The 21,066-nt window shown below is 44.9% G+C and overlaps 1 protein-coding gene across 5 annotated transcripts in view; it reads left to right on the forward strand.

Moving 5' to 3' along the window:
- Window positions 1–17,149, forward strand: part of LOC110516979 (lethal(2) giant larvae protein homolog 1) — a 100,492-nt gene extending 83,343 nt beyond the window's left edge. For 4 of the 5 annotated variants that reach the window (XM_036972244.1, XM_036972247.1, XM_036972245.1 and 1 more), the window contains 7 exons: window positions 1,868–2,059; window positions 3,632–3,704; window positions 4,013–4,124; window positions 11,398–11,453; window positions 11,561–11,696; window positions 14,607–14,689; window positions 15,864–16,443. In XM_036972244.1, the coding sequence (XP_036828139.1) occupies window positions 1,868–2,059; window positions 3,632–3,704; window positions 4,013–4,124; window positions 11,398–11,453; window positions 11,561–11,696; window positions 14,607–14,685 (648 nt within the window). In that variant the 3' untranslated portion in view covers window positions 14,686–14,689; window positions 15,864–16,443. Of the gene's footprint in view, window positions 1–1,867; window positions 2,060–3,631; window positions 3,705–4,012; window positions 4,125–11,397; window positions 11,454–11,560; window positions 11,697–14,606; window positions 14,690–15,863 lie in introns of all 5 variants that reach the window. The other variant, XR_005041763.1, reaches the window with a different exon arrangement.
- Window positions 17,150–21,066: the final 3,917 nt, after the last annotated feature.

Below are 21,066 nucleotides of genomic sequence, written 5' to 3' on the forward strand. Positions count from 1 at the left end.
GTATTGTGTTGACAGGTGTATTGTGTTGACAGGTATAATGTGTTGATATAATGTGTTGACAGGTATAATGTGTTGACAGGTATAATGTGTTGACAGGTATAATGTGTTGACAGGTATAATGTGTTGACAGGGTTTATTGTGTTGACAGGGTTTATTGTGTAGACAGGTATATTGTGTTGACAGATATGTTGTGTTGACAGGTATAATGTGTTGACAGGTATAATGTGTTGACAGGTATAATGTGTTGACAGGTTTAATGTGTTGACAGGTTTAATGTGTTGACAGGTATAATGTGTTGACAGATATGTTGTGTTGACAGATATGTTGTGTTGACAGGTATATTGTGTTGGCAGATATATTGTGTTGACAGGTATAATGTGTTGACAGGTGTAATGTGTTGACAGGTATAATGTGTTGACAGGTATAATGTGTTGACAGGTATAATGTGTTGACAGGTATAATGTGTTGACAGGTATATTGTGTTGACAGGTATAATGTGTTGACAGGTATAATGTGTTGACAGGTATATTGTGTTGGCAGATATAATGTGTTGACAGGTATAATGTGTTGACAGATATAATGTGTTGACAGGTATATTGTGTTGGCAGATATAATGTGTTGACAGGTATAATGTGTTGACAGGTATATTGTGTTGACAGATATATTGTGTTGACAGATATATTGTGTTGACAGATATAATGTGTTGACAGGTATAATGTGTTGACAGGTATAATGTGTTGACAGGTATAATGTGTTGACAGGTATAATGTGTTGACAGGTATATTGTGTTGGCAGATATAATGTGTTGACAGGTATATTGTGTTGACAGGTATAATGTGTTGACAGGTATAATGTGTTGACAGGTATAATGTGTTGACAGGTATGTTGTGTTGACAGGAGTTATTGTGTTGACCGGTATAATGTGTTGACAGGTATAATGTGTTGACAGGTTTAATGTGTTGACAGGTATATTGTGTTGGCAGGTATAATGTGTTGACAGGTATAATGTGTTGACAGGTATAATGTGTTGACAGGTATATTGTGTTGACAGGTATAATGTGTTGACAGGTATATTGTGTTGACAGGTATAATGTGTTGACAGGTATATTGTGTTGACAGGTATAATGTGTTGACAGGTATATTGTGTTGACAGGTATAATGTGTTGGCAGGTATATTGTGTTGACAGGTATAATGTGTTGACAGGTATATTGTGTTGACAGGTATAATGTGTTGACAGGTTTAATGTGTTGACAGGTATGTTGTGTTGACAGGTATATTGTGTTGGCAGGTATATTGTGTTGACAGGTATAATGTGTTGACAGGTATAATGTGTTGACAGGTATATTGTGTTGACAGGTGTATTGTGTTGACAGGTGTATTGTGTTGACAGGTATAATGTGTTGACAGGTATAATGTGTTGACAGGTATATTGTGTTGACAGGTATAATGTGTTGACAGGTATATTGTGTTGACAGGTATAATGTGTTGACAGGTATAATGTGTTGACAGGTATGTTGTGTTGACAGGTGTATTGTGTTGACAGGTGTATTGTGTTGACAGGTGTATTGTGTTGACAGGTATAATGTGTTGACAGGTATGTTGTGTTGACAGGTATATTGTGTTGACAGGTGTATTGTGTTGACAGGTATAATGTGTTGACAGGTATAATGTGTTGACAGGTATATTGTGTTGACAGGTATAATGTGTTGACAGGTATAATGTGTTGACAGGTATAATGTGTTGACAGGTATATTGTGTTGACAGGTATAATGTGTTGACAGGTATGTTGTGTTGACAGGTATGTTGTGTTGACAGGTGTATTGTGTTGACAGGTGTATTGTGTTGACAGGTGTATTGTGTTGACAGGTGTTCAGTCTTCCTAAGGTCGGTGCGAAGACCAAGTTCAAGCTGACGGCTCATGAGGGTTGTCGTGTGCGGAGGGTTGCCATGGTGACTGTGTGTTCCACGGCCCAGGAGGACTACAGTGAGACCAGTCTGGTCTGTCTGACCAACCTTGGAGACCTGCACTTGTTTAACGTACCTGCCCTACGGCCACAGGTAGGGGGGGGGGTGTACCTGTTTAACGTACCTGCCCTACGGCCACAGGTAGGGGGGGGGGGGGGGTGTACCTGTTTAACGTACCTGCCCTACGGCCACAGGTAGGGGGGGGGGGTGTACCTGTTTAACGTACCTGCCCTACGGCCACAGGTAGGGGGGGGGGGGTGTACCTGTTTAACGTAGTGTTTGTGTGTGTTGCAGTGTGTTTTGCAGTGTGTGTGTGTTGCAGTGTGTGTGTGTTGCAGTGTGTGTGTGTTGCAGTGTGTGTGTGTTGCAGTGTGTGTGTGTTGCAGTGTGTGTGTGTTGCAGTGTGTGTGTGTTGCAGTGTGTGTGTGTTGCAGTGTGTGTGTGTTGCAGTGTGTGTGTGTTGCAGTGTGTGTGTGTTGCAGTGTGTGTGTTTTGCAGTGTGTGTGTGTGTTGCAGTGTGTGTGTGTTGCAGTGTGTGTGTGTTGCAGTGTGTGTGTGTTGCAGTGTGTGTGTGTTGCAGTGTGTGTGTGTTGCAGTGTGTGTGTGTTGCAGTGTGTGTGTGTGTTGCAGTGTGTGTGTGTGTTGCAGTGTGTGTGTGTTGCAGTGTGTGTGTGTTGCAGTGTGTGTGTGTGTGTGTGTTGCAGTGTGTGTGTGTGTTGCAGTGTGTGTGTGTTGCAGTGTGTGTGTGTTGCAGTGTGTGTGTGTTGCAGTGTGTGTGTGTTGCAGTGTGTGTGTGTGTGTGTTGCAGTGTGTGTGTGTTGCAGTGTGTGTGTGTTGCAGTGTGTGTGTGTTGCAGTGTGTGTGTGTTGCAGTGTGTGTGTGTTGCAGTGTGTGTGTGTGTGTGTTGCAGTGTGTGTGTGTGTGTTGCAGTGTGTGTGTGTGTGTGTGTGTTGCAGTGTGTGTGTGTGTTGCAGTGTGTGTGTGTGTTGCAGTGTGTGTGTGTGTTGCAGTGTGTGTGTGTGTTGCAGTGTGTGTGTGTGTTGCAGTGTGTGTGTGTGTTGCAGTGTGTGTGTGTGTTGCAGTGTGTGTGTGTGTTGCAGTGTGTGTGTGTGTTGCAGTGTGTGTGTGTGTGTGTGTGTGTGTGTGTGTGTGTGTGTGTGTGTGTGTGTGTGTGTTGCAGTGTGTGTGTGTGTGTGTGTGTGTGTGTGTGTGTGTGTTGCAGTGTGTGTGTGTGTGTTGCAGTGTGTGTGTGTGTTGCAGTGTGTGTGTGTGTTGCAGTGTGTGTTGCAGTGTGTGTGTTGCAGTGTGTGTTGCTGTGTGTGTGTGTGTGTGTGTGTGTTGCAGTGTGTGTGTGTTGCAGTGTGTGTGTTTTGCAGTGTGTGTGTGTGTGTGTGTGTAGCAGTGTGTGTGTGTGTGTGTTGCAGTGTGTGTGTTGCAGTGTGTGTGTGTGTGTTGCAGTGTGTGTGTGTTGCAGTGTGTGTGTGTTGCAGTGTGTGTGTGTTGCAGTGCGTGTGTATTGCTGTGTGTGTGTGTGTTGCAGTGTGTGTGTGTGTGTGTGTGTGTTGCAGTATGTGTGTGTTGCTGTGTGTGTGTGTGTGTTGCTGTGTGTGTGTTGCAGTGTGTGTGTGATGCAGTGTGTGTGTTAACCTCTGTCTCTGTCTGTAGGTACGTTATGACTGTATCCGTAAAGAGGACATCAGTGGCATCGCTTCCTGCGTCTTCACAAGGAACGGGCAGGGTGAGAACACACACAAACACACAACAATATTGTTGATATGCATGTTTCCGTGTGTGTGTGTGTGTGTGTGCGTAGGGTTCTACGTGATCTCTGTGTGTGTGTAGGGTTCTACGTGATCTCTGTGTGTGTAGGGTTCTACGTGATCTCTCTGTGTGTGTGTGTGTAGGGTTCTACCTGATCTCTGTGTGTGTGTGTGTGTGTGTGCAGGGTTCTACCTGATCTCTCTCTCTGTGTGTGTAGGGTTCTACCTGATCTCTCTCTCTGTGTGTGTAGGGTTCTACCTGATCTCTCTCTCTCTGTGTGTGTAGGGTTCTACCTGATCTCTCCATCAGAGTACCAGCGTTTCTCCCTGTCAGCTAAAGTCATCACAGAACCTCTATGTACTGTGGAGCTGGAGAGACCTCTGGAGACACACATCAGGTCACTACTACACACTAACACCTCTGGAGACACACACTCTTCTCTTCTGGAGACACACACTCTTCTGGCTGTGCCGGGTGGAGATTATAACAGAACATGGCCAAGATGTTCAAATGTTCATAAATGACCAGCATGGTCCAATAATAATAAGGCAGAACAGTTGAAACTGGAGCAGCAGCACGGCCAGGTGGACTGGGGACAGCAAGGAGTCATCATGCCAAGGTAGTCCTGAGGCATGGTCCTAGGGCCCCGGTCCTCCGAGAGAGAGAAAGAAAGAGAGAATTAGAGAGAGCACACTTAAATTCACACAGGACACCGAATAGGACAGGAGAAGTACTCCAGATATAACAAACTGACCCTAGCCCCCCGACACATAAACTACTGCAGCATAAATACTGGAGGCTGAGACAGGAGGGGTCAGGAGACACTGTGGCCCCATCCGAGGACACCCCCGGACAGGGCCAAACAGGAAGGATATAACCCCACCCACTTTGCCAAAGCACAGCCCCCACACCACTAGAGGGATATCTTCAACCACCAACTTACCATCCTGAGACAAGGCCGAGTATAGCCCACAAAGATCTCCGCCACGACACAACCCAAGGGGCGGGCGCCAACCCAGACAGGAAGATCACATCAGTGACTCAACCCACTCAGGTGACGCACCCCTCCCAGGGACGGTATGAAAGTGCCCCAGTAAGCCAGTGACTCAGCCCCTGTAATAGGGTTAGAGGCAGAGAATCCCAGTGGAAAGAGGGGAACCGGCCAGGCAGAGACAGCAAGGGCGGTTCGTTGCTCCAGAGCCTTTCCGTTCACCTTCCCACTCCTGGGCCAGACTACACTCAATCATATGACCCACTGAAGAGATGAGTCTTCAGTAAAGACTTAAAGGTTGAGACAGAGTCTGCATCTCTCACATGGGTAGGCAGACCGTTCCATAAAAATGGAGCTCTATAGGAGAAAGCCCTGCTTCCAGCTGTTTGCTTAGAAATTCTAGGGACAATTAGGAGGCCTGCGTCTTGTGACCGTAGCGTACGTGTAGGTATGTACGGCAGGACCAAATCAGAGAGATGGGTAGGAGCAAGCCCATGTAATGCTTTGTAGGTTAGCAGTAAAACCTTGAAATCAGCCCTTGCTTTGACAGGAAGCCAGTGTAGAGAGGCTAGCACTGGAGTAATATGATCACATTTTTTGGTTCTAGTCAGGATTCTAGCAGCCGTATTTAGCACTAACTGAAGTTTATTTTGTGCTTTATCCGGGTAGCCGGAAAGTAGAGCATTGCAGTAGTCTAACCTAGAAGTGACAAAAGCATGGATTAATTTTTCTGCATCATTTTTGGACAGAAAGTTTCTGATTTTTGCAATGTTACGTAGATGGAAAAAAGGTGTCCTTGAAATGGTCTTGATATGTTCTTCAAAAGAGAGATCAGGGTCCAGAGTAACGCCGAGGTCCTTCACAGTTTTATTTGAGACGACTGTACAACCATTAAGATTAATTGTCAGATTCAACAGAAGATCTCTTTGTTTCTTGGGACCTAGAACAAGCATCTCTGTTTTGTCCGAGTTTAAAAGTAGAAAGTTTGCAGCCATCCACTTCCTTACGACTGAAACACAGGCTTCTAGCGAGGGCAATTTTGGGGCTTCACCATGTTTCATTGAAATGTACAGCTGTGTGTCATCCGCATAGCAGTGAAAGTTAACATTATGTTTTCGAATGACATCCCCAAGAGGTAAAATATATAGTGAAAACAATAGTGGTCCTAAAACGGAACCTTGAGGAACACCGAAATTTACAGCTGATGTGTCAGAGGACAAACCATTCACAGAGACAAACTGATATCTTTCTGACAGATAAGATCTAAACCAGGCCAGAACTTGTCCGTGTAGACCAATTTGGGTTTCCAATCTCTCCAAAAGAATGTGGTGATCGATGGTATCAAAAGCAGCACTAAGGTCTAGGAGCACGAGGACAGATGCAGAGCCTCGGTCCGATGCCATTAAAATGTCATTTACCACCTTCACAAGTGCAGTCTCAGGGTCTAAAACCAGACTGAAGCATTTCGTATACATTGTTTGTCTTCAGGAAGGCAGTGAGTTGTTGCGCAACAGCCTTTTCTAAAATTTTGAGGGGAATGGAAGATTCGATATAGGCCGATAGTTTTTTATATTTTCTGGGTCAAGGTTTGGCTTTTTCAAGAGAGGCTTTATTACTGCCACTTTTAGTGAGTTTGGTACACATCCGGTGGATAGAGAGCCGTTTATTATGTTCAACATAGGAGGGCCAAGCACAGGAAGCAGCTCTTTCAGTAGTTTAGTTGGAATAGGGTCCAGTATGCAGCTTGAAGGTTTAGAGGCCATGATTATTTTCATCATTGTGTCAAGAGATATAGTACTAAAACACATGAGCGTCTCTCTTGATCCTAGGTCCTGGCAGAGTTGTGCAGACTCAGGACAACTGAGCTTTGAAGGAATACGCAGATTTAAAGAGGAGTCCATAATTTGCTTTCTAATAATCATAATATTTTCCTCAAAGAAGTTCATGAATTTATCACTGCTGAAATGAAAGCCATCTTCTCTTCTCTTTCGGATTGTTCTTATTTTCCTCAATTAGGTTAGAAAAATAGGATGATGGAGCAGCAGTAAGGGCTCTTCGGTACTGCACGGTACTGTCTTTCCAAGCTAGTCGGATGACTTCCAGTTTGGTGTGGCGCCATTTCCGTTCCAATTTTCTGGAAGCTTGCTTCAGAGCTCGGGTATTTTCTGTGTACCAGGGAGCTAGTTTCTTATGAGAAATGTTTTTAGTTTTTAGGGGTGCAACTGCATCTAGGGTATTGCGCAAGGTTAAATTGAGTTCCTCAGTTAGTTGGTTAACTGATTTTTGTCCTCTGAAGTCCTTGGGTAGACAGAGGGAGTCTGGAAGGACATCAAGGAATCTTTGTGTTGTCTGTGAATTTATAGCACGACTTTTGATGTTCCTTGGTTGGGGTCTGAGCAGATTATTTGTTGCAATTGCAAACGTAATAAAATGGTGGTCCGATAGTCCAGGATTATGAGGAAAAACATTAAGATCCACAACATTTATTCCATGGGACAAAACTAGGTCCAGAGTATGACTGTGACAGTGAGTGGGTCCAGAGACATGTTGGACAAAACCCACTGAGTCGATGATGGCTCCGAAAGCCTTTTGGAGTGGGTCTGTGGACTTTTCCATGTGAATATTAAAGTCACCGAAGATTAGAATATTATCTGCTATGACTACAAGGTCCGATAGGAATTCAGGGAACTCAATGAGGAACGCTGTATACCTCCCGTCCTCACACCTCCTGTCCTCTCCGTCCTCACACCTCCTGTTCTCCCCGTCCTCACACCTCCTGTCCTCTTCGTCCTCACACCTCCTGTCCTCTCCCGTCCTCACACCTCCTGTCCTCTCCGTCCTCACACCTCCTGTCCTCTCCCGTCCTCACACCTCCTGTCCTCACACCTCCTGTCCTCACACCTCCTGTCCTCTCCGTCCTCACACCTCCTGTCCTCTCCGTCCTCACACCTCCTGTCTTCTCCGTCCTCACACCTCCTGTCCTCCCCGTCCTCACACCTCCCGTCCTCACACCTCCCGTCCTCACACCTCCTGTCCTCCCCGTCCTCACACCTCCTGTCCTCTCCGTCCTCACACCTCCTGTCCTCCCCGTCCTCACACCTCCTGTCCTCTCCGTCCTCACACCTCCTGTCCTCACACCTCCTGTCCTCCCCGTCCTCACACCTCCTGTCCTCTCCGTCCTCACACCTCCTGTCCTCTCCGTCCTCACACCTCCTGTCCTCCCCGTCCTCACACCTCCTGTCCTCCCCGTCCTCACACCTCCTGTCCTCCCCGTCCTCACACCTCCTGTCCTCCCCGTCCTCACACCTCCTGCTTCACAATATCCAATGCTTATCTAGTTTGTGACACATTTTGTATTTTAATGAGGAGTCATCCACCTGTTGGGGTATCTTAATATCTACCACCTGTTGGGGTATCTTGATATCTACCACCTGTTGGGGTATCTTGATATCTACCACCTGTTGGGGTATCTTGATATCTACCACCTGTTGGGGTATCTTGATATCTACCACCTGTTGGGGTATCTTGATATCTACCACCTGTTGGGGTATCTTGATATCTACCACCTGTTGGGGTATCTTGATATCTACCACCTGTTGGGGTATCTTGATATCTACCACCTGTTGGGGTATCTTGACATCTACCACCTGTTGTATCTTGATCTCTCTGGAATGTAATGCCTCCAGATTGACTTTGATGAACTAATGAGCATAAGGTTTGAGATGAAAAAAATGTAAATAAAAAATTTGCAACAAAAAAAAGGGTGAGATTGGACGACCTTGTCGTGTTCCTTTGTAAAACATTAAACCTTGAGGACGTTCCATGACAGTTTGATACAGCTGTTCCATTATACCGAGTTCTAACAGCATCAACAACAAAAATGACCAAACTTCAAATGCTGAAGACAATCAAAGATAAAACTGTGACTTACTGTATGTATCAAATGCTTAATGAAAATCCCCCAAAATAGGATAACAGGGAAGTCATCCAATAGATCACAATACTCAACCAAGTCTAACACCAGCCTCAGATTATTAGATATATGGCGCCCTTTCATAAACCCTGGTTGACATTCATCAATCAGATCAAGCACCACTTTAACCTTTTTCTGCAAAGATTGAGGCTATACTTTTGTAGTGGTTATTTAGGAGTGTCAATATATAATGCAACCGCTGTGTCAGATTTAAAAAAAACTTTACGAAAAAAGCAAACCATGCAATAATCTGAGTACAGTGTTCAGACCACAAAGCAGCCAAAAAGATATCCACCATATTGTGTAGTCAACATTAGTCAGAAATAACATGATAAATATTCACTTACCTTTGATGATCTTCATCAGAATGCACTCCCAGGAATCCCAGTTCCACAATACATTTTTGATTTGTTCGATAAAGTTCATCATTTATGTCCAAATAGCTTCTTTTGTTAGGGCGTTTGGTAAACAAATCCAAACGCGCGTGCAGGTCCAGCTGAACGTCGGACGAAAAGTTCAAAAAGTTATATTACAGGTCGTAGAAACTTGTCAAACTAAGTATAGAATCGATCTTTAGGATGTTTTTATCATAAATCTTCAATAAAGTTCCAACCGGAGAATTCCATTGTCTGTAGAAAAGCAATAGAACGAGAGCTAACTCTGTCGTGACTCCGCGGCACGAGCCTGTTGCACTCGGCCAGACACCTGGCTCAATCCCTTCTCATTCAGCCCCCCTTCATAGTAGAAGCCTCAAACAAAGTTCTAAAGACTGTTGACATCTAGTGGAAGTCTTAGGAAGTGCAGTATGACCCCATTTACACTGTATATTGGATAGGCAAAGACTTGAAAACCTACAAACCTCAGATTGCCCACTTCCTGGTTGGATTTTTCTCTGGTTGTTGCCTGCCATATGAGTTCTGATATACTCACAGACATCATTCAAACAGTTTTAGAAACTTCAGAGTGTTTTTCATCCAATACTACTAATAATATGCATATATTAGCATCTGGGACTGAGTAGCAGGCAGTTTACTCTGGGCACCTTATTCATCCAAGCTATTCAATACTGCCCCCATCACCAAGAAGTTAAGAGATCCTTGTGAGGTTGAGGTATAAGAGTAATAAACCCTTGCTTCAGAGAGGCAGGTAGTTCTCCCTTCTTTATAGCCTCCTTTAAAGGTTTCAGAGAGGCAGGTAGTTCTCCCTTCTTTATAGCCTCCTTTAAAGGTTTCAAGTCAAAATGTTGTGTTTTTTTTTCATATAAGGTTTTGTCAAATTGAGGTTAATCCATCACAACCTGGAGATTTGTTATTTTGAAACTGAGAAACGCCATATTGGATGTCCATAGTGGATACGTCTTGACAACAAGACAGATTTCAAATCTTTACTAACCGAGTTAACATTCTCTATAGAATCAAGGAGGTCCTTAGAGTCACTCAAACTATTATCTAAGAAGTTTCTCATAAAACATAGTGTTCAAGTAGTCTGATATCTCTCTGTCCTCAGAGGATACCCCATTCATCTGAGTGGTAGTCTGATATCTCTCTGTCCTCAGAGGATACCCCATTCATCTGAGTGGTAGTCTGATATCTCTCTGTCCTCAGAGGATACCCCATTCATCTGAGTGGTAGTCTGATATCTCTCTGTCCTCAGAGGATACCCCATTCATCTGAGTGGTAGTCTGATATCTCTCTGTCCTCAGAGGATACCCCATTCATCTGAGTGGTAGTCAGATATCTCTCTGTCCTCAGAGGATACCCCATTCATCTGAGTGTTAGTCTGATAACAACTCTCTGTCCTCAGAGGATACCCCATTCGTCTGAGTGGTAGTCTGATATCTCTCTGTCCTCAGAGGATACCCCATTCATCTGAGTGGTAGTCTGATATCTCTCTGTCCTCAGAGGATACCCCATTCATCTGAGTGGTAGTCAGATATCTCTCTGTCCTCAGAGGATACCCCATTCATCTGAGTGGTAGTCAGATATCTCTCTGTCCTCAGAGGATACCCCATTCATCTGAGTGGTAGTCTGATATCTCTCTGTCCTCAGAGGATACCCCATTCATCTGAGTGGTAGTCTGATATCTCTCTGTCCTCAGAGGATACCCCATTCATCTGAGTGGTAGTCAGATATCTCTCTGTCCTCAGAGGATACCCCATTCATCTGAGTGGTAGTCTGATATCTCTCTGTCCTCAGAGGATACCCCATTCATCTGAGTGGTAGTCTGATATCTCTCTGTCCTCAGAGGATACCCCATCCATCTGAAGTTCCTGAAGTGTGTTGAGTTCCCCTCGCCTCTTTTCCAAATAATAAAAGTGATCTGCTGTTTTCTTCTTTTTGCCCTTTTCACGCCATTGTTTCCTGGACGGCTTTCCTGGACGGCTTTCCTGAAGGCTCCTCTAGCCTTGTAAAATCATTCAATTTAGCTTCCTCATTAAGATCAAGATGCTCAATTTTAATTTATTTATCCTTTATTTAACTAGGCAAGTCAGTTAAGAACACATTCTTATTTTCAATGACGGCCTAGGAACAGTGGGTTAACTGCCTTGTTCAGGGGCAGAACGACAGATTTTTACCTTGTCAGCTCGGGGATTTGATTTAGAAACCTTTGCGGTTACTGGTCCAACGCGCTAACCACTAGGCTACGCCGCCCCAGTATCAACAACACAGTGAGCTACTGCTCTGATGCTGTTCTCTGTCTCCATAGCGACGACGCAGCCATGCCTCTCCGGGCCAACGGAACTCACCGGAACCAGGCTGAAGGTACGTGCAACGCTTCTCATTGGTCCTTCTGCTAACCGTTACTAGCTGGCTGTCAACCAATCCCCTTTCACATTGCCTCAGTCTGACCTCTAACCCCTGACCCCCAGGGTTAACCGAGGACCCCCAGTGTGGCCTGTCCTCCCCGCCTCCCCTCTCCCCTCTGGACTCCCCCCTCAGCATGGCTGACGTCAGCCTGGACACCACCGGAGAACTCACTGTAGAGGACGTCAGGGACTTCCTCACGTAAGATATTACAATAACACGTCATTTAACAGACGTTCTTATCCAGAGACGTAGTTATATTAACATGTTAGTAATTTAACAGACGTTCTTATCCAGAGACTCAGTTATATTAACATGTTAGTCATTTAACAGATGTTCTTATCCAGAGACTCAGTTACATTAACATGTTAGTCTTTTAACATGTTAGTCATTTAACAGAATCATCCTTGACTAAGTCTTGGTCTGTCTCTAGTGTTATAACAGCATCATAACATCCTTGACTAAGGCTTGGTCTGTCTCTAGTGTTATAACAGCATCATAACATCCTTGACTAGGGCCTGGTCTGTCTCTAGTGTTATAACAGCATCATAACATCCTTGACTAAGGCCTGGTCTGTCTCTAGTGTTATAACAGGATCATCCTTGACTAAGGCCTGGTCTGTCTCTAGTGTTATAACAGCATCATCCTTGACTAAGGCCTGGTCTGTCTCTAGTGTTATAACAGCATCATCCTTGACTAAGGCTTGGTCTGTCTCTAGTGTTATAACAGCATCATAACATCCTTGACTAAGGCTTGGTCTGTCTCTGGTGTTATAACAGCATCATCCTTGACTAAGGCTTGGTCTGTCTCTAGTGTTATAACAGCATCATCCCTGACTAAGGCCTGGTCTGTCTCTAGTGTTATAACATCCCTGACTAAGGCCTGGTCTGTCTCTAGTGTTATAACAGGATCATCCTTGACTAAGGCTTGGTCTGTCTCTAGTGTTATAACAGCATCATCCTTGACTAAGGCCTGGTCTGTCTCTAGTGTTATAACAGCATCATAACATCCTTGACTAAGGCTTGGTCTGTCTCTAGTGTTATATCATCCTTGACTAAGGCCTGGTCTGTCTCTAGTGTTATAACAGGATCATCCTTGACTAAGGCCTGGTCTGTCTCTAGTGTTATAACAGGATCATCCTTGACTAAGGCCTGGTCTGTCTCTAGTGTTATAACAGCATCATAACATCCCTCACTAAGGCCTGGTCTGTCTCTAGTGTTATAACATCCCTGACTAAGGCCTGGTCTGTCTCTAGTGTTATAACAGGATCATCCTTGACTAAGGCTTGGTCTGTCTCTAGTGTTATAACAGCATCATCCTTGACTAAGGCCTGGTCTGTCTCTAGTGTTATAACAGCATCATAACATCCTTGACTAAGGCTTGGTCTGTCTCTAGTGTTATATCATCCTTGACTAAGGCCTGGTCTGTCTCTAGTGTTATAACAGCATCATCCTTGACTAAGGCTTGGTCTGTCTCTGGTGTTATAACAGGATCATCCTTGACTAAGGCTTGGTCTGTCTCTAGTGTTATAACAGCATCATCCTTGACTAAGGCCTGGTCTGTCTCTAGTGTTATAACAGCATCATCCTTGACTAAGGCCTGGTCTGTCTCTGGTGTTATAACAGCATCATAACATCCTTGACTAAGGCTTGGTCTGTCTCTGGTGTTATAACAGCATCATCCTTGACTAAGGCTTGGTCTGTCTCTAGTGTTATAACAGCATCATAACATCCTTGACTAAGGCTTGGTCTGTCTCTAGTGTTATAACAGCATCATCCCTGACTAAGGCTTGGTCTGTCTCTAGTGTTATAACAGCATCATCCCTGACTAAGGCTTGGTCTCTCTAGTGTTATAACAGCATCATAACATCCTTGACTAAGGCTTGGTCTGTCTCTGGTGTTATAACAGCATCATAACATCCTTGACTAAGGCTTGGTCTGTCTCTAGTGTTATAACAGCATCATCCCTGACTAAGGCTTGGTCTGTCTCTAGTGTTATAACAGCATCATCCCTGACTAAGGCCTGGTCTGTCTCTAGTGTTATAACAGCATCATCCCTGACTAAGGCCTGGTCTGTCTCTAGTGTTATAACAGGATCATCCCTGACTAAGGCTTGGTCTCTCTAGTGTTATAACAGCATCATAACATCCTTGACTAAGGCTTGGTCTGTCTCTGGTGTTATAACAGCATCATAACATCCTTGACTAAGGCTTGGTCTGTCTCTAGTGTTATAACAGCATCATCCTTGACTAAGGCTTGGTCTGTCTCTAGTGTTATAACAGCATCATAACATCCTTGACTAAGGCTTGGTCTGTCTCTAGTGTTATAACAGCATCATCCCTGACTAAGGCTTGGTCTGTCTCTAGTGTTATAACAGCATCATCCCTGACTAAGGCCTGGTCTGTCTCTAGTGTTATAACAGGACCATCCTTGACTAAGGCTTGGTCTGTCTCTAGTGTTATAACAGCATCATAACATCCCTGACTAAGGCCTGGTCTGTCTCTTGTGTTATAACAGCATCATCCTTGACTAAGGCCTGGTCTGTCTCTAGTGTTATAACAGCATCATAACATCCTTTACTAAGGCTTGGTCTGTCTCTGGTGTTATAACATCATCATCCTTGACTAAGGCCTGCTCTGTCTCTAGTGTTATAACAGCATCATAACATCCTTGACTAAGGCTTGGTCTGTCTCTAGTGTTATAACAGCATCCTCCTTGACTAAGGCCTGGTCTGTCTCTAGTGTGGATGTAATCACGGCCACATGGTGAGGTTAGCATAGGGCTAAATGTGCCTGGTTATGTAATGGGAACAGCTAGCGTAGGGCTAAATGTGCCAGGTTATGTAATGGGAACAGCTAGTATAGGGCTAAATGTGCCAGGTTATGTAATGGGAACAGCTAGCATGTAGCCTTTGATCACATGCGTCTGTGTCAGTGATTTTAATTGGCTGATGCTTAAACTGAAACTTGTTCTAATATTCGTAAGTATGAAAGTATGGACCCCTGGGTTGTTGGAAAATGGGCAGGGACACACTCAGACACGTTAGCACAAATACACGGTCATTTTATTCACGTGTGTGTGTGTGTGTGTGTGTGTGTGTGTGTGTGTGTAGTTCCGTGGACGAGGTAGAGAATAACTTGAGGAACATCACAGAGGAGGACGGATGCTCTCTACGAGTCCTGATCACCTGACCAGGTAACGACACACCACTACACTATACACGTTATACACACACACCCACATGTTATTTATACACACACATTATACCCCCTACCCCAGGGTTCCCCTCGTTATACCCCACTACCCCAGGGTTCTCCTCGTTATACCCCCTACCCCAGGGTTCTCCTCATTATACCCCCTACCCCAAGGTTCTCCTCGTTATACCCCCTACCCCAGGGTTCTCCTCATTATACCCCCTACCCCAGGATTCTCCTCATTATACCCCCCCTACCCCAGGGTTCTCCTCATTATACCCAGGGTTCTCCTCATTATACCCCCCTACCCCAGGGTTCTCCTCATTATACCCAGGGTTCTCCTCATTATACCCCCCTACCCCAGGGTTCTCCTCATTATACCCCAACTGCAATTATGTTCCGGCCCCCTGACCATCAGCTCTCCTCTCCCCCCCTCACTAGCTCTCCTCTCTCACCCCTCTCTTGTTCTCCCCTCTCCCCCCTCTCTAGCTCTCCTCTCTCCCCCCTCTCTTGCTCTCCTCTCTCCCCCCTCTCTTGCTCTCCTCTCCCTCTCCTCTCCCCCCTCTCTTGCTCTCCTCTCTCCCCCCTCTCTAGCTCTCCTCTCTCCCCCCTCTCTAGCTCTCCTCTCTCCCCCCTCTCTAGCTCTCCTCTCTCCCCCCTCTCTAGCTCTCCTCTCTCCCCCCTCTCTAGCTCTCCTCTCTCCCCCCTCTCTAGCTCTCCTCTCTCCCCCTTCTCTAGCTCTCCTCTCTCCCCCCTCTCTAGCTCTCCTCTCTCCCCCCTCTCTTGCTCTCCTCTCTCCCCTCTCTTTAGCTCTCCTCTCTCCCCCCTCTAGCTCTCCTCCCCCTCTCTAGCTCTCCTCCCCCTCTCTAGCTCTCCCCTCTCTCCTCTCTCCCCCCTCTCTAGCTCTCCTCTCTCCCCCCTCTCTAGATCTCCTCTCTAGATCTCCTCTCTAGCTCTCCTCTCTAGCTCTCCTCTCTAGCTCTCTTCTCACTTCCTGAAATATCTAGTCTGTTGCCCTCTGTTGGACACATCATGTGACCATTCCATTTCCATCCCAGAGATGCTAGAAGGCCAAGTGTGTTGATGTCTGTCTGTCCACCAGGTCTGTCTGTGTTGAGGAGTGAAACCTGCTCTGTTCCAGACCTACTATAGATGTCTGTCTGTCTGTCCACCAGGTCTGCTGTGTTGTGGGAGGATCTGGACTACAGACAGACATCATGTGATGCTACCTGCCACTCCTCCTCCTCTCATCCCCCCCATCACGGCCTTCCAGTCCTGGGGTTGTTGGACTGACCATGTGACCACTTCGGCTACTGAGGAAAGGACTGAAGAACGTCATGATGAACTGTTATCTAACCACTAACACACTACACCTGGTCAACACGTTGAGATGGACCTCCTCTATCCCTCCCTCCATCCCCCCTCTATCCCTACTTCATCCCTCCTCCATCCCTCCTCCCTCCATCCCTCCTCTATCCCTACTTCATCCCTCCTCCATCCCTCCCTCCCTCCCTCCATCCCTCCTCTATCCCTCCCTCCATCCCTCAGCCCTTCAACTGTGAACATGGAGGGATGAAGGTATAACTTAATGTTGAGTAGAGAGATGCCTAACACAGTGTTACCTTTCCCCAGTATTACATGTCATGGAGGGATGAAGGTATAACTTAATGTTGAGTAGAGAGATGCCTAACACAATATTACCTTTCCCCAGTATTACATGTCATGGAGGGATGAAGGTATAACTTAATGTTGAGTAGAGAGATGCCTAACACAGTGTTACCTTTCCCCAGTATTACATGTTATTAACATGAAGGAACTAACCACCAAGGCTTTTCTATTGATGATGTTGCTATAGATACACTATGTTTTCTATACGTCTGATAAATGCTATTTTATATTCTAGGTAGTCTGGAGCGCTAAGCTAACGGTCTGTCTAGAGCTAACGGTTAGTTAACTGCTACCTGTCAAGAGCTGTCTAGAGCCAACTGTCTGTCTAGAGCTAACGGTTAGCTAACGGTCTGTCTAGAGCTAACGGTTAGCTAACGGTCTGTCTAGAGCTAACGGTTAGCTAACGGTCTGTCTAGAGCTAACGGTTAGCTAACGGTCTGTCTAGAGCTAACGGTTAGCTAACGGTCTGTCTAGAGCTAACGGTTAGCTCACGGTCTGTCTAGAGCTAACGGTTAGCTAACTGTCTGTCTAGAGCTAACGGTTAGCTAACGGTCTGTCTAGAGCTAACGGTTAGCTAACGGTCTGTCTAGAGCTAACGGTTAGTTAACTGTCTGTCTAGAGCTAACGGTTAGCTAACGGTCTGTCTAGAGCTAACTGTCTGTCTAGAGCTAACGGTTAGCTAACGGTCTGTCTAGAGCTAACTGTCTAGAGCTAACGGTTAGCTAACTGTCTAGAGCTAACGGTTAGCTAACTGACTGTCTAGAGCTAACGGTTAGCTAACTGTCTGTCTAGAGCTAACGGTTAACTGCTACCTGTCAAGAGCTGTCTAGAGCCAACTGTCTGTCTAGAGCTAACGGTTAGCTAACTGTCACCTGTCAAGAGCTGTCTAGAGCCAACTGTCTGTCTAGAGCTAACGGTTAGCTAACTGTCTGTCTAGAGCTAACAGTTAGCTAACTGCTACCTGTCAAGAGCCAACAGTTAGCTAACTGCTACCTGTCAAGAGCCAACTGTCTGTCTAGAGCTAACGGTTAGCTAACTGTCTATCTAGAGCTAACGGTTAGTTAACTGCTACCTGTCAAGGGCTAACGATTAGCTAACTGTCTGTCTAGGGCTAACGGCTAGCTAACTGTCTGTCTAGAACTAACGGTTGGCTAAATGCTATCTGTCAAGAGCTAACGGTTAGTTAACTGTCTGTCTAGAGCTAACGGTTAGCTAACTGTCTGTCTAGAGCAAACGTTTAGCTAACTGTCTGTCTAGAACTAACGGTTAGCTAACTGTCTGTCTAGAGCTAACTGTCGGCTAAATGCTATCTGTCAAGAGCGCTAACTGAATTGTTTTAATAATGGAAGGAATTCAGGCCAGCTGAATCTCAATAGTCTGAAGATGCTTCCTCTCGTCTCCTCACCTCTCCTTCGTCTGCGCAGGAAAACGGTATAAAGAATATATGATGAGGGAATTCGGTTTCAGGTGACCAGGTCTTTCAGATCAGAAGGAGGAGAAGACAAGCTACTTTAGACTGTTGGGACGCTGTCTGGGTGAAGCAGTGTGTTCTGGGTAACAGAGGAGGACCCTATCACAAGTCAACAATTATTTTAACCTTTTTAAAAAACTTTTACAGTGTAAAATATCTTTAGGTTGGGACCCAGAGGAGACGAGACAGGTTCTATCAAACGATCAGAGAACGTAGAACCTGTCACCATAGTTAACGCTAAGCAGTATAATGTGGTTGGGTCAGGGGACCTCTGTGTTAAAGGGACCTCATTAAGGACTGTAGCAGAGCAGAGAGGAGGGTCTGTCTCCGCCTGCCTCACTCACTAACCACTCATGGCCATGGGAACCAGGACCAGAGTCTCTGTTTCCTGTAGAGTTCTGATCCTCTAGTGGTGCTGAAGGAGAATGTTAATAAAGTATTTACTCCTAAACACCTGTCTGTCTGGTGGCTTCATGTCTGTCTGTCTGTCTGGACCTCCTGTCTAACGACGGGCCATTCTGGGATGTTAGATGGTTCCTCATCCTGACCGTAGTCTACAGGCCAGGAGAAACTGGGATGTTAGATGGTTCCTCACCCTGATGTTAGATGGTTCCTCATCCTGACCGTAGTCTACAGGGCAGGAGAAACTGGGATATTAGATGGTTCCTCATCCTGACCGTAGTCTACAGGAGAAACTGGGATGTCAGATGGTTCCTCATCCTGACCGTAGTCTACAGGCCAGGAGAAACTGGGATGTTAGATGGTTCCTCATCCTGACCGTAGTCTACAGGCCAGGAGAAACTGGGATGTTAGATGGTTCCTCATCCTGACCGTAGTCTACAGGAGAAACTGGGATGTCAGATGGTTCCTCATCCTGACCGTAGTCTACAGGACAGGAGAAACTGGGATGTTAGATGGTTCCTCATCCTGATGTCAGATGGTTCCTCATCCTGACCGTAGTCTACAGGAGAAACTGGGTTTGTTTTTCTATAAAAAACAGCCACTTTTCTTTAGTGATGTCAAAACAAATAATGAATGAGAGTTGATAAATAATTAGTTGATTCAATTGTATTTAATTATTTAGTTTGACTTCAAGGTGATTTGCCCTTTTTAAACGGCAGCGTCCAGCTCTAGGAAGAGTCTTGGTGGTTCCAATCTTCTTCCATTTCAGAATGATGGAGGCCACTGGGTTCTTGGAGACTTTCAATGCTGCAGAAATGTTTTGGTACCCTTCCCCAGATCTGTGCCTCGACACAATCCTGTCTCGGAGCTCTACAGACAATTCCTTCAACCCCATGGCTTGGTTTTTGACGTGCACTGTCAACTGTGGGACCTTATATAGACAGGTGTGTGCCTTTTACAAATCAAGTCCAACCAATTGAATTTACCACATGTGGACTCCAATCAAGTTGTAGAAACATCTCAAGGACGATCCATGGAAACAGCACCTGAGATCAATTTGGAGTCTCGTAGCAAAAGGGTCTGAATACTTATTGTACCAGTCTACAGTTTGGACACTACTCACACTAGTTTGGCTACTCAGTTCAGGGTTTCAAAGTTCTTGACATTTTCCGTATTGACTGACCTTTATGTCTTAAAGTAATGATGGACTGTCGTTGCTTATTTGAGATCTTCTTGCCATAATATGGACTTGGTCTTTTACCAAATAGGGCTGTCCTTCCGTATACCCCCCCAACCTTGTCACAACACAACGGATTCGCTCAAACAAATTAAGAGACAGGATTGATTTTAACAAGGCACACCTGTTAATTGACGTGACTAGCATTCCAGGTGACAACCTCATGAAGCTGGTTGAGAGAATGCCAAGAGTGTGCAAAGCTGTCGAAGCAAAGGGTGGCTACTTTGAAGAATTTTAAATATATATTTTTTGCTTACTGCATGATTCCATGTGTGTTATTTCATAGTGTTGATGTCTTCACTATTATTCTACAATGTAGAACAGAGTCAAAATAAAGACCCGTGGAAGAGTCACTTGGCTGGTGCTGTATATAAATAAGGCATTTGTCAAAACATTTCTCAAAACCTGTTTCTCTTTGTCATTATTGGGTATAGAATTTTATTTTATTTATTTAACCAGGTAGGCTAGTTGAGAACAAGTTCTCATTTACAACTGCGACCTGGCCAAGATAAAGCATAGCAATTCGACACAAACAATACAGAGTTACACATAGAAATAAACAAAACACAGTAGAACAAAAGAAAACAAAGTCTATATACAGTGAGTGCAAATGAGGTAAGATAAGGAAATAAATAGGCCATGGTGGCGAAGTAATTACAATATAGCAATTAAACACTGGAACGGTAGATTGCCGATTAACATTTAAAAAAATCTATTTTAGAACAAGGCTGTAATGTAACAAAATGCGGCTCCCGAGTGGCGCGAGACACTGCATCTCAGTGCAAGAGGCGCCACTGCAGTACCTGGTTCGAATCCAAGCTGCATCACATCTGGCCGTGATTGGGAGTCCCATAAGGCGGCGCACAATTGGCCCAGCGTCGTCAGGGTTTGGCCGTCGTCGTAAATAAGAATGTTTTTACTTACTTGATAATATCTGTTGGATGTAAGAAAACTGTGGCAAGACATCAGTAGATTTATAATTGAACACATTTCTGAAGATTTTACACTATTGTGGAGAGATGTACTGTTTGGATTCTTTACATACAATAGAAATAAGCGGAATAATTTTTATGTCATAAATTGAACTCTATTTTAAGACAGTTAAATGCTCTACTAACAAAAAGCTGTTAGAATTGTAAGTATATGTCCCTTAAGGTCCTTGTGTAATTGTAATGTGATATTGTACCCCCCTAGCCCCGCCCCTAGCTCGATTGTCCATAGTTTGTAATCTATGTATGCTTGTGTTCCCTCATGTGCTTTATGTATTGATTTGAAATTAATAAAAAATAAAAAAAACTGTGCAGGGGTCCTGTTAATTCAGAGTTGGCTTTAGCCTGGGAACTGCTAGGTTTTCCTGTTACGGAGAGATTAAAGCGTCGCAAACAGACAAGACACCGTGTGGAACCGAACGAACCACTTTACGACACATGGACCTGTTTGACGACACGGCCAACTATTGCGTCATGCGTCGGGTTCAAATGGTTACGTCTGCGCGCCAGAAGAATGTAGTTATCTACATCTGTTAATGATCCTCAGCAACAACCACACGGCCGTGACGGCGTTTACAGGGGAATCACATTAAGCCATGGAATGATGTCTA

The sequence above is a fragment of the Oncorhynchus mykiss genome, unplaced genomic scaffold (genome assembly GCF_013265735.2).
Source record: "Oncorhynchus mykiss isolate Arlee unplaced genomic scaffold, USDA_OmykA_1.1 un_scaffold_130, whole genome shotgun sequence".
NCBI classification, from domain to species: Eukaryota; Metazoa; Chordata; class Actinopteri; order Salmoniformes; family Salmonidae; genus Oncorhynchus; species Oncorhynchus mykiss.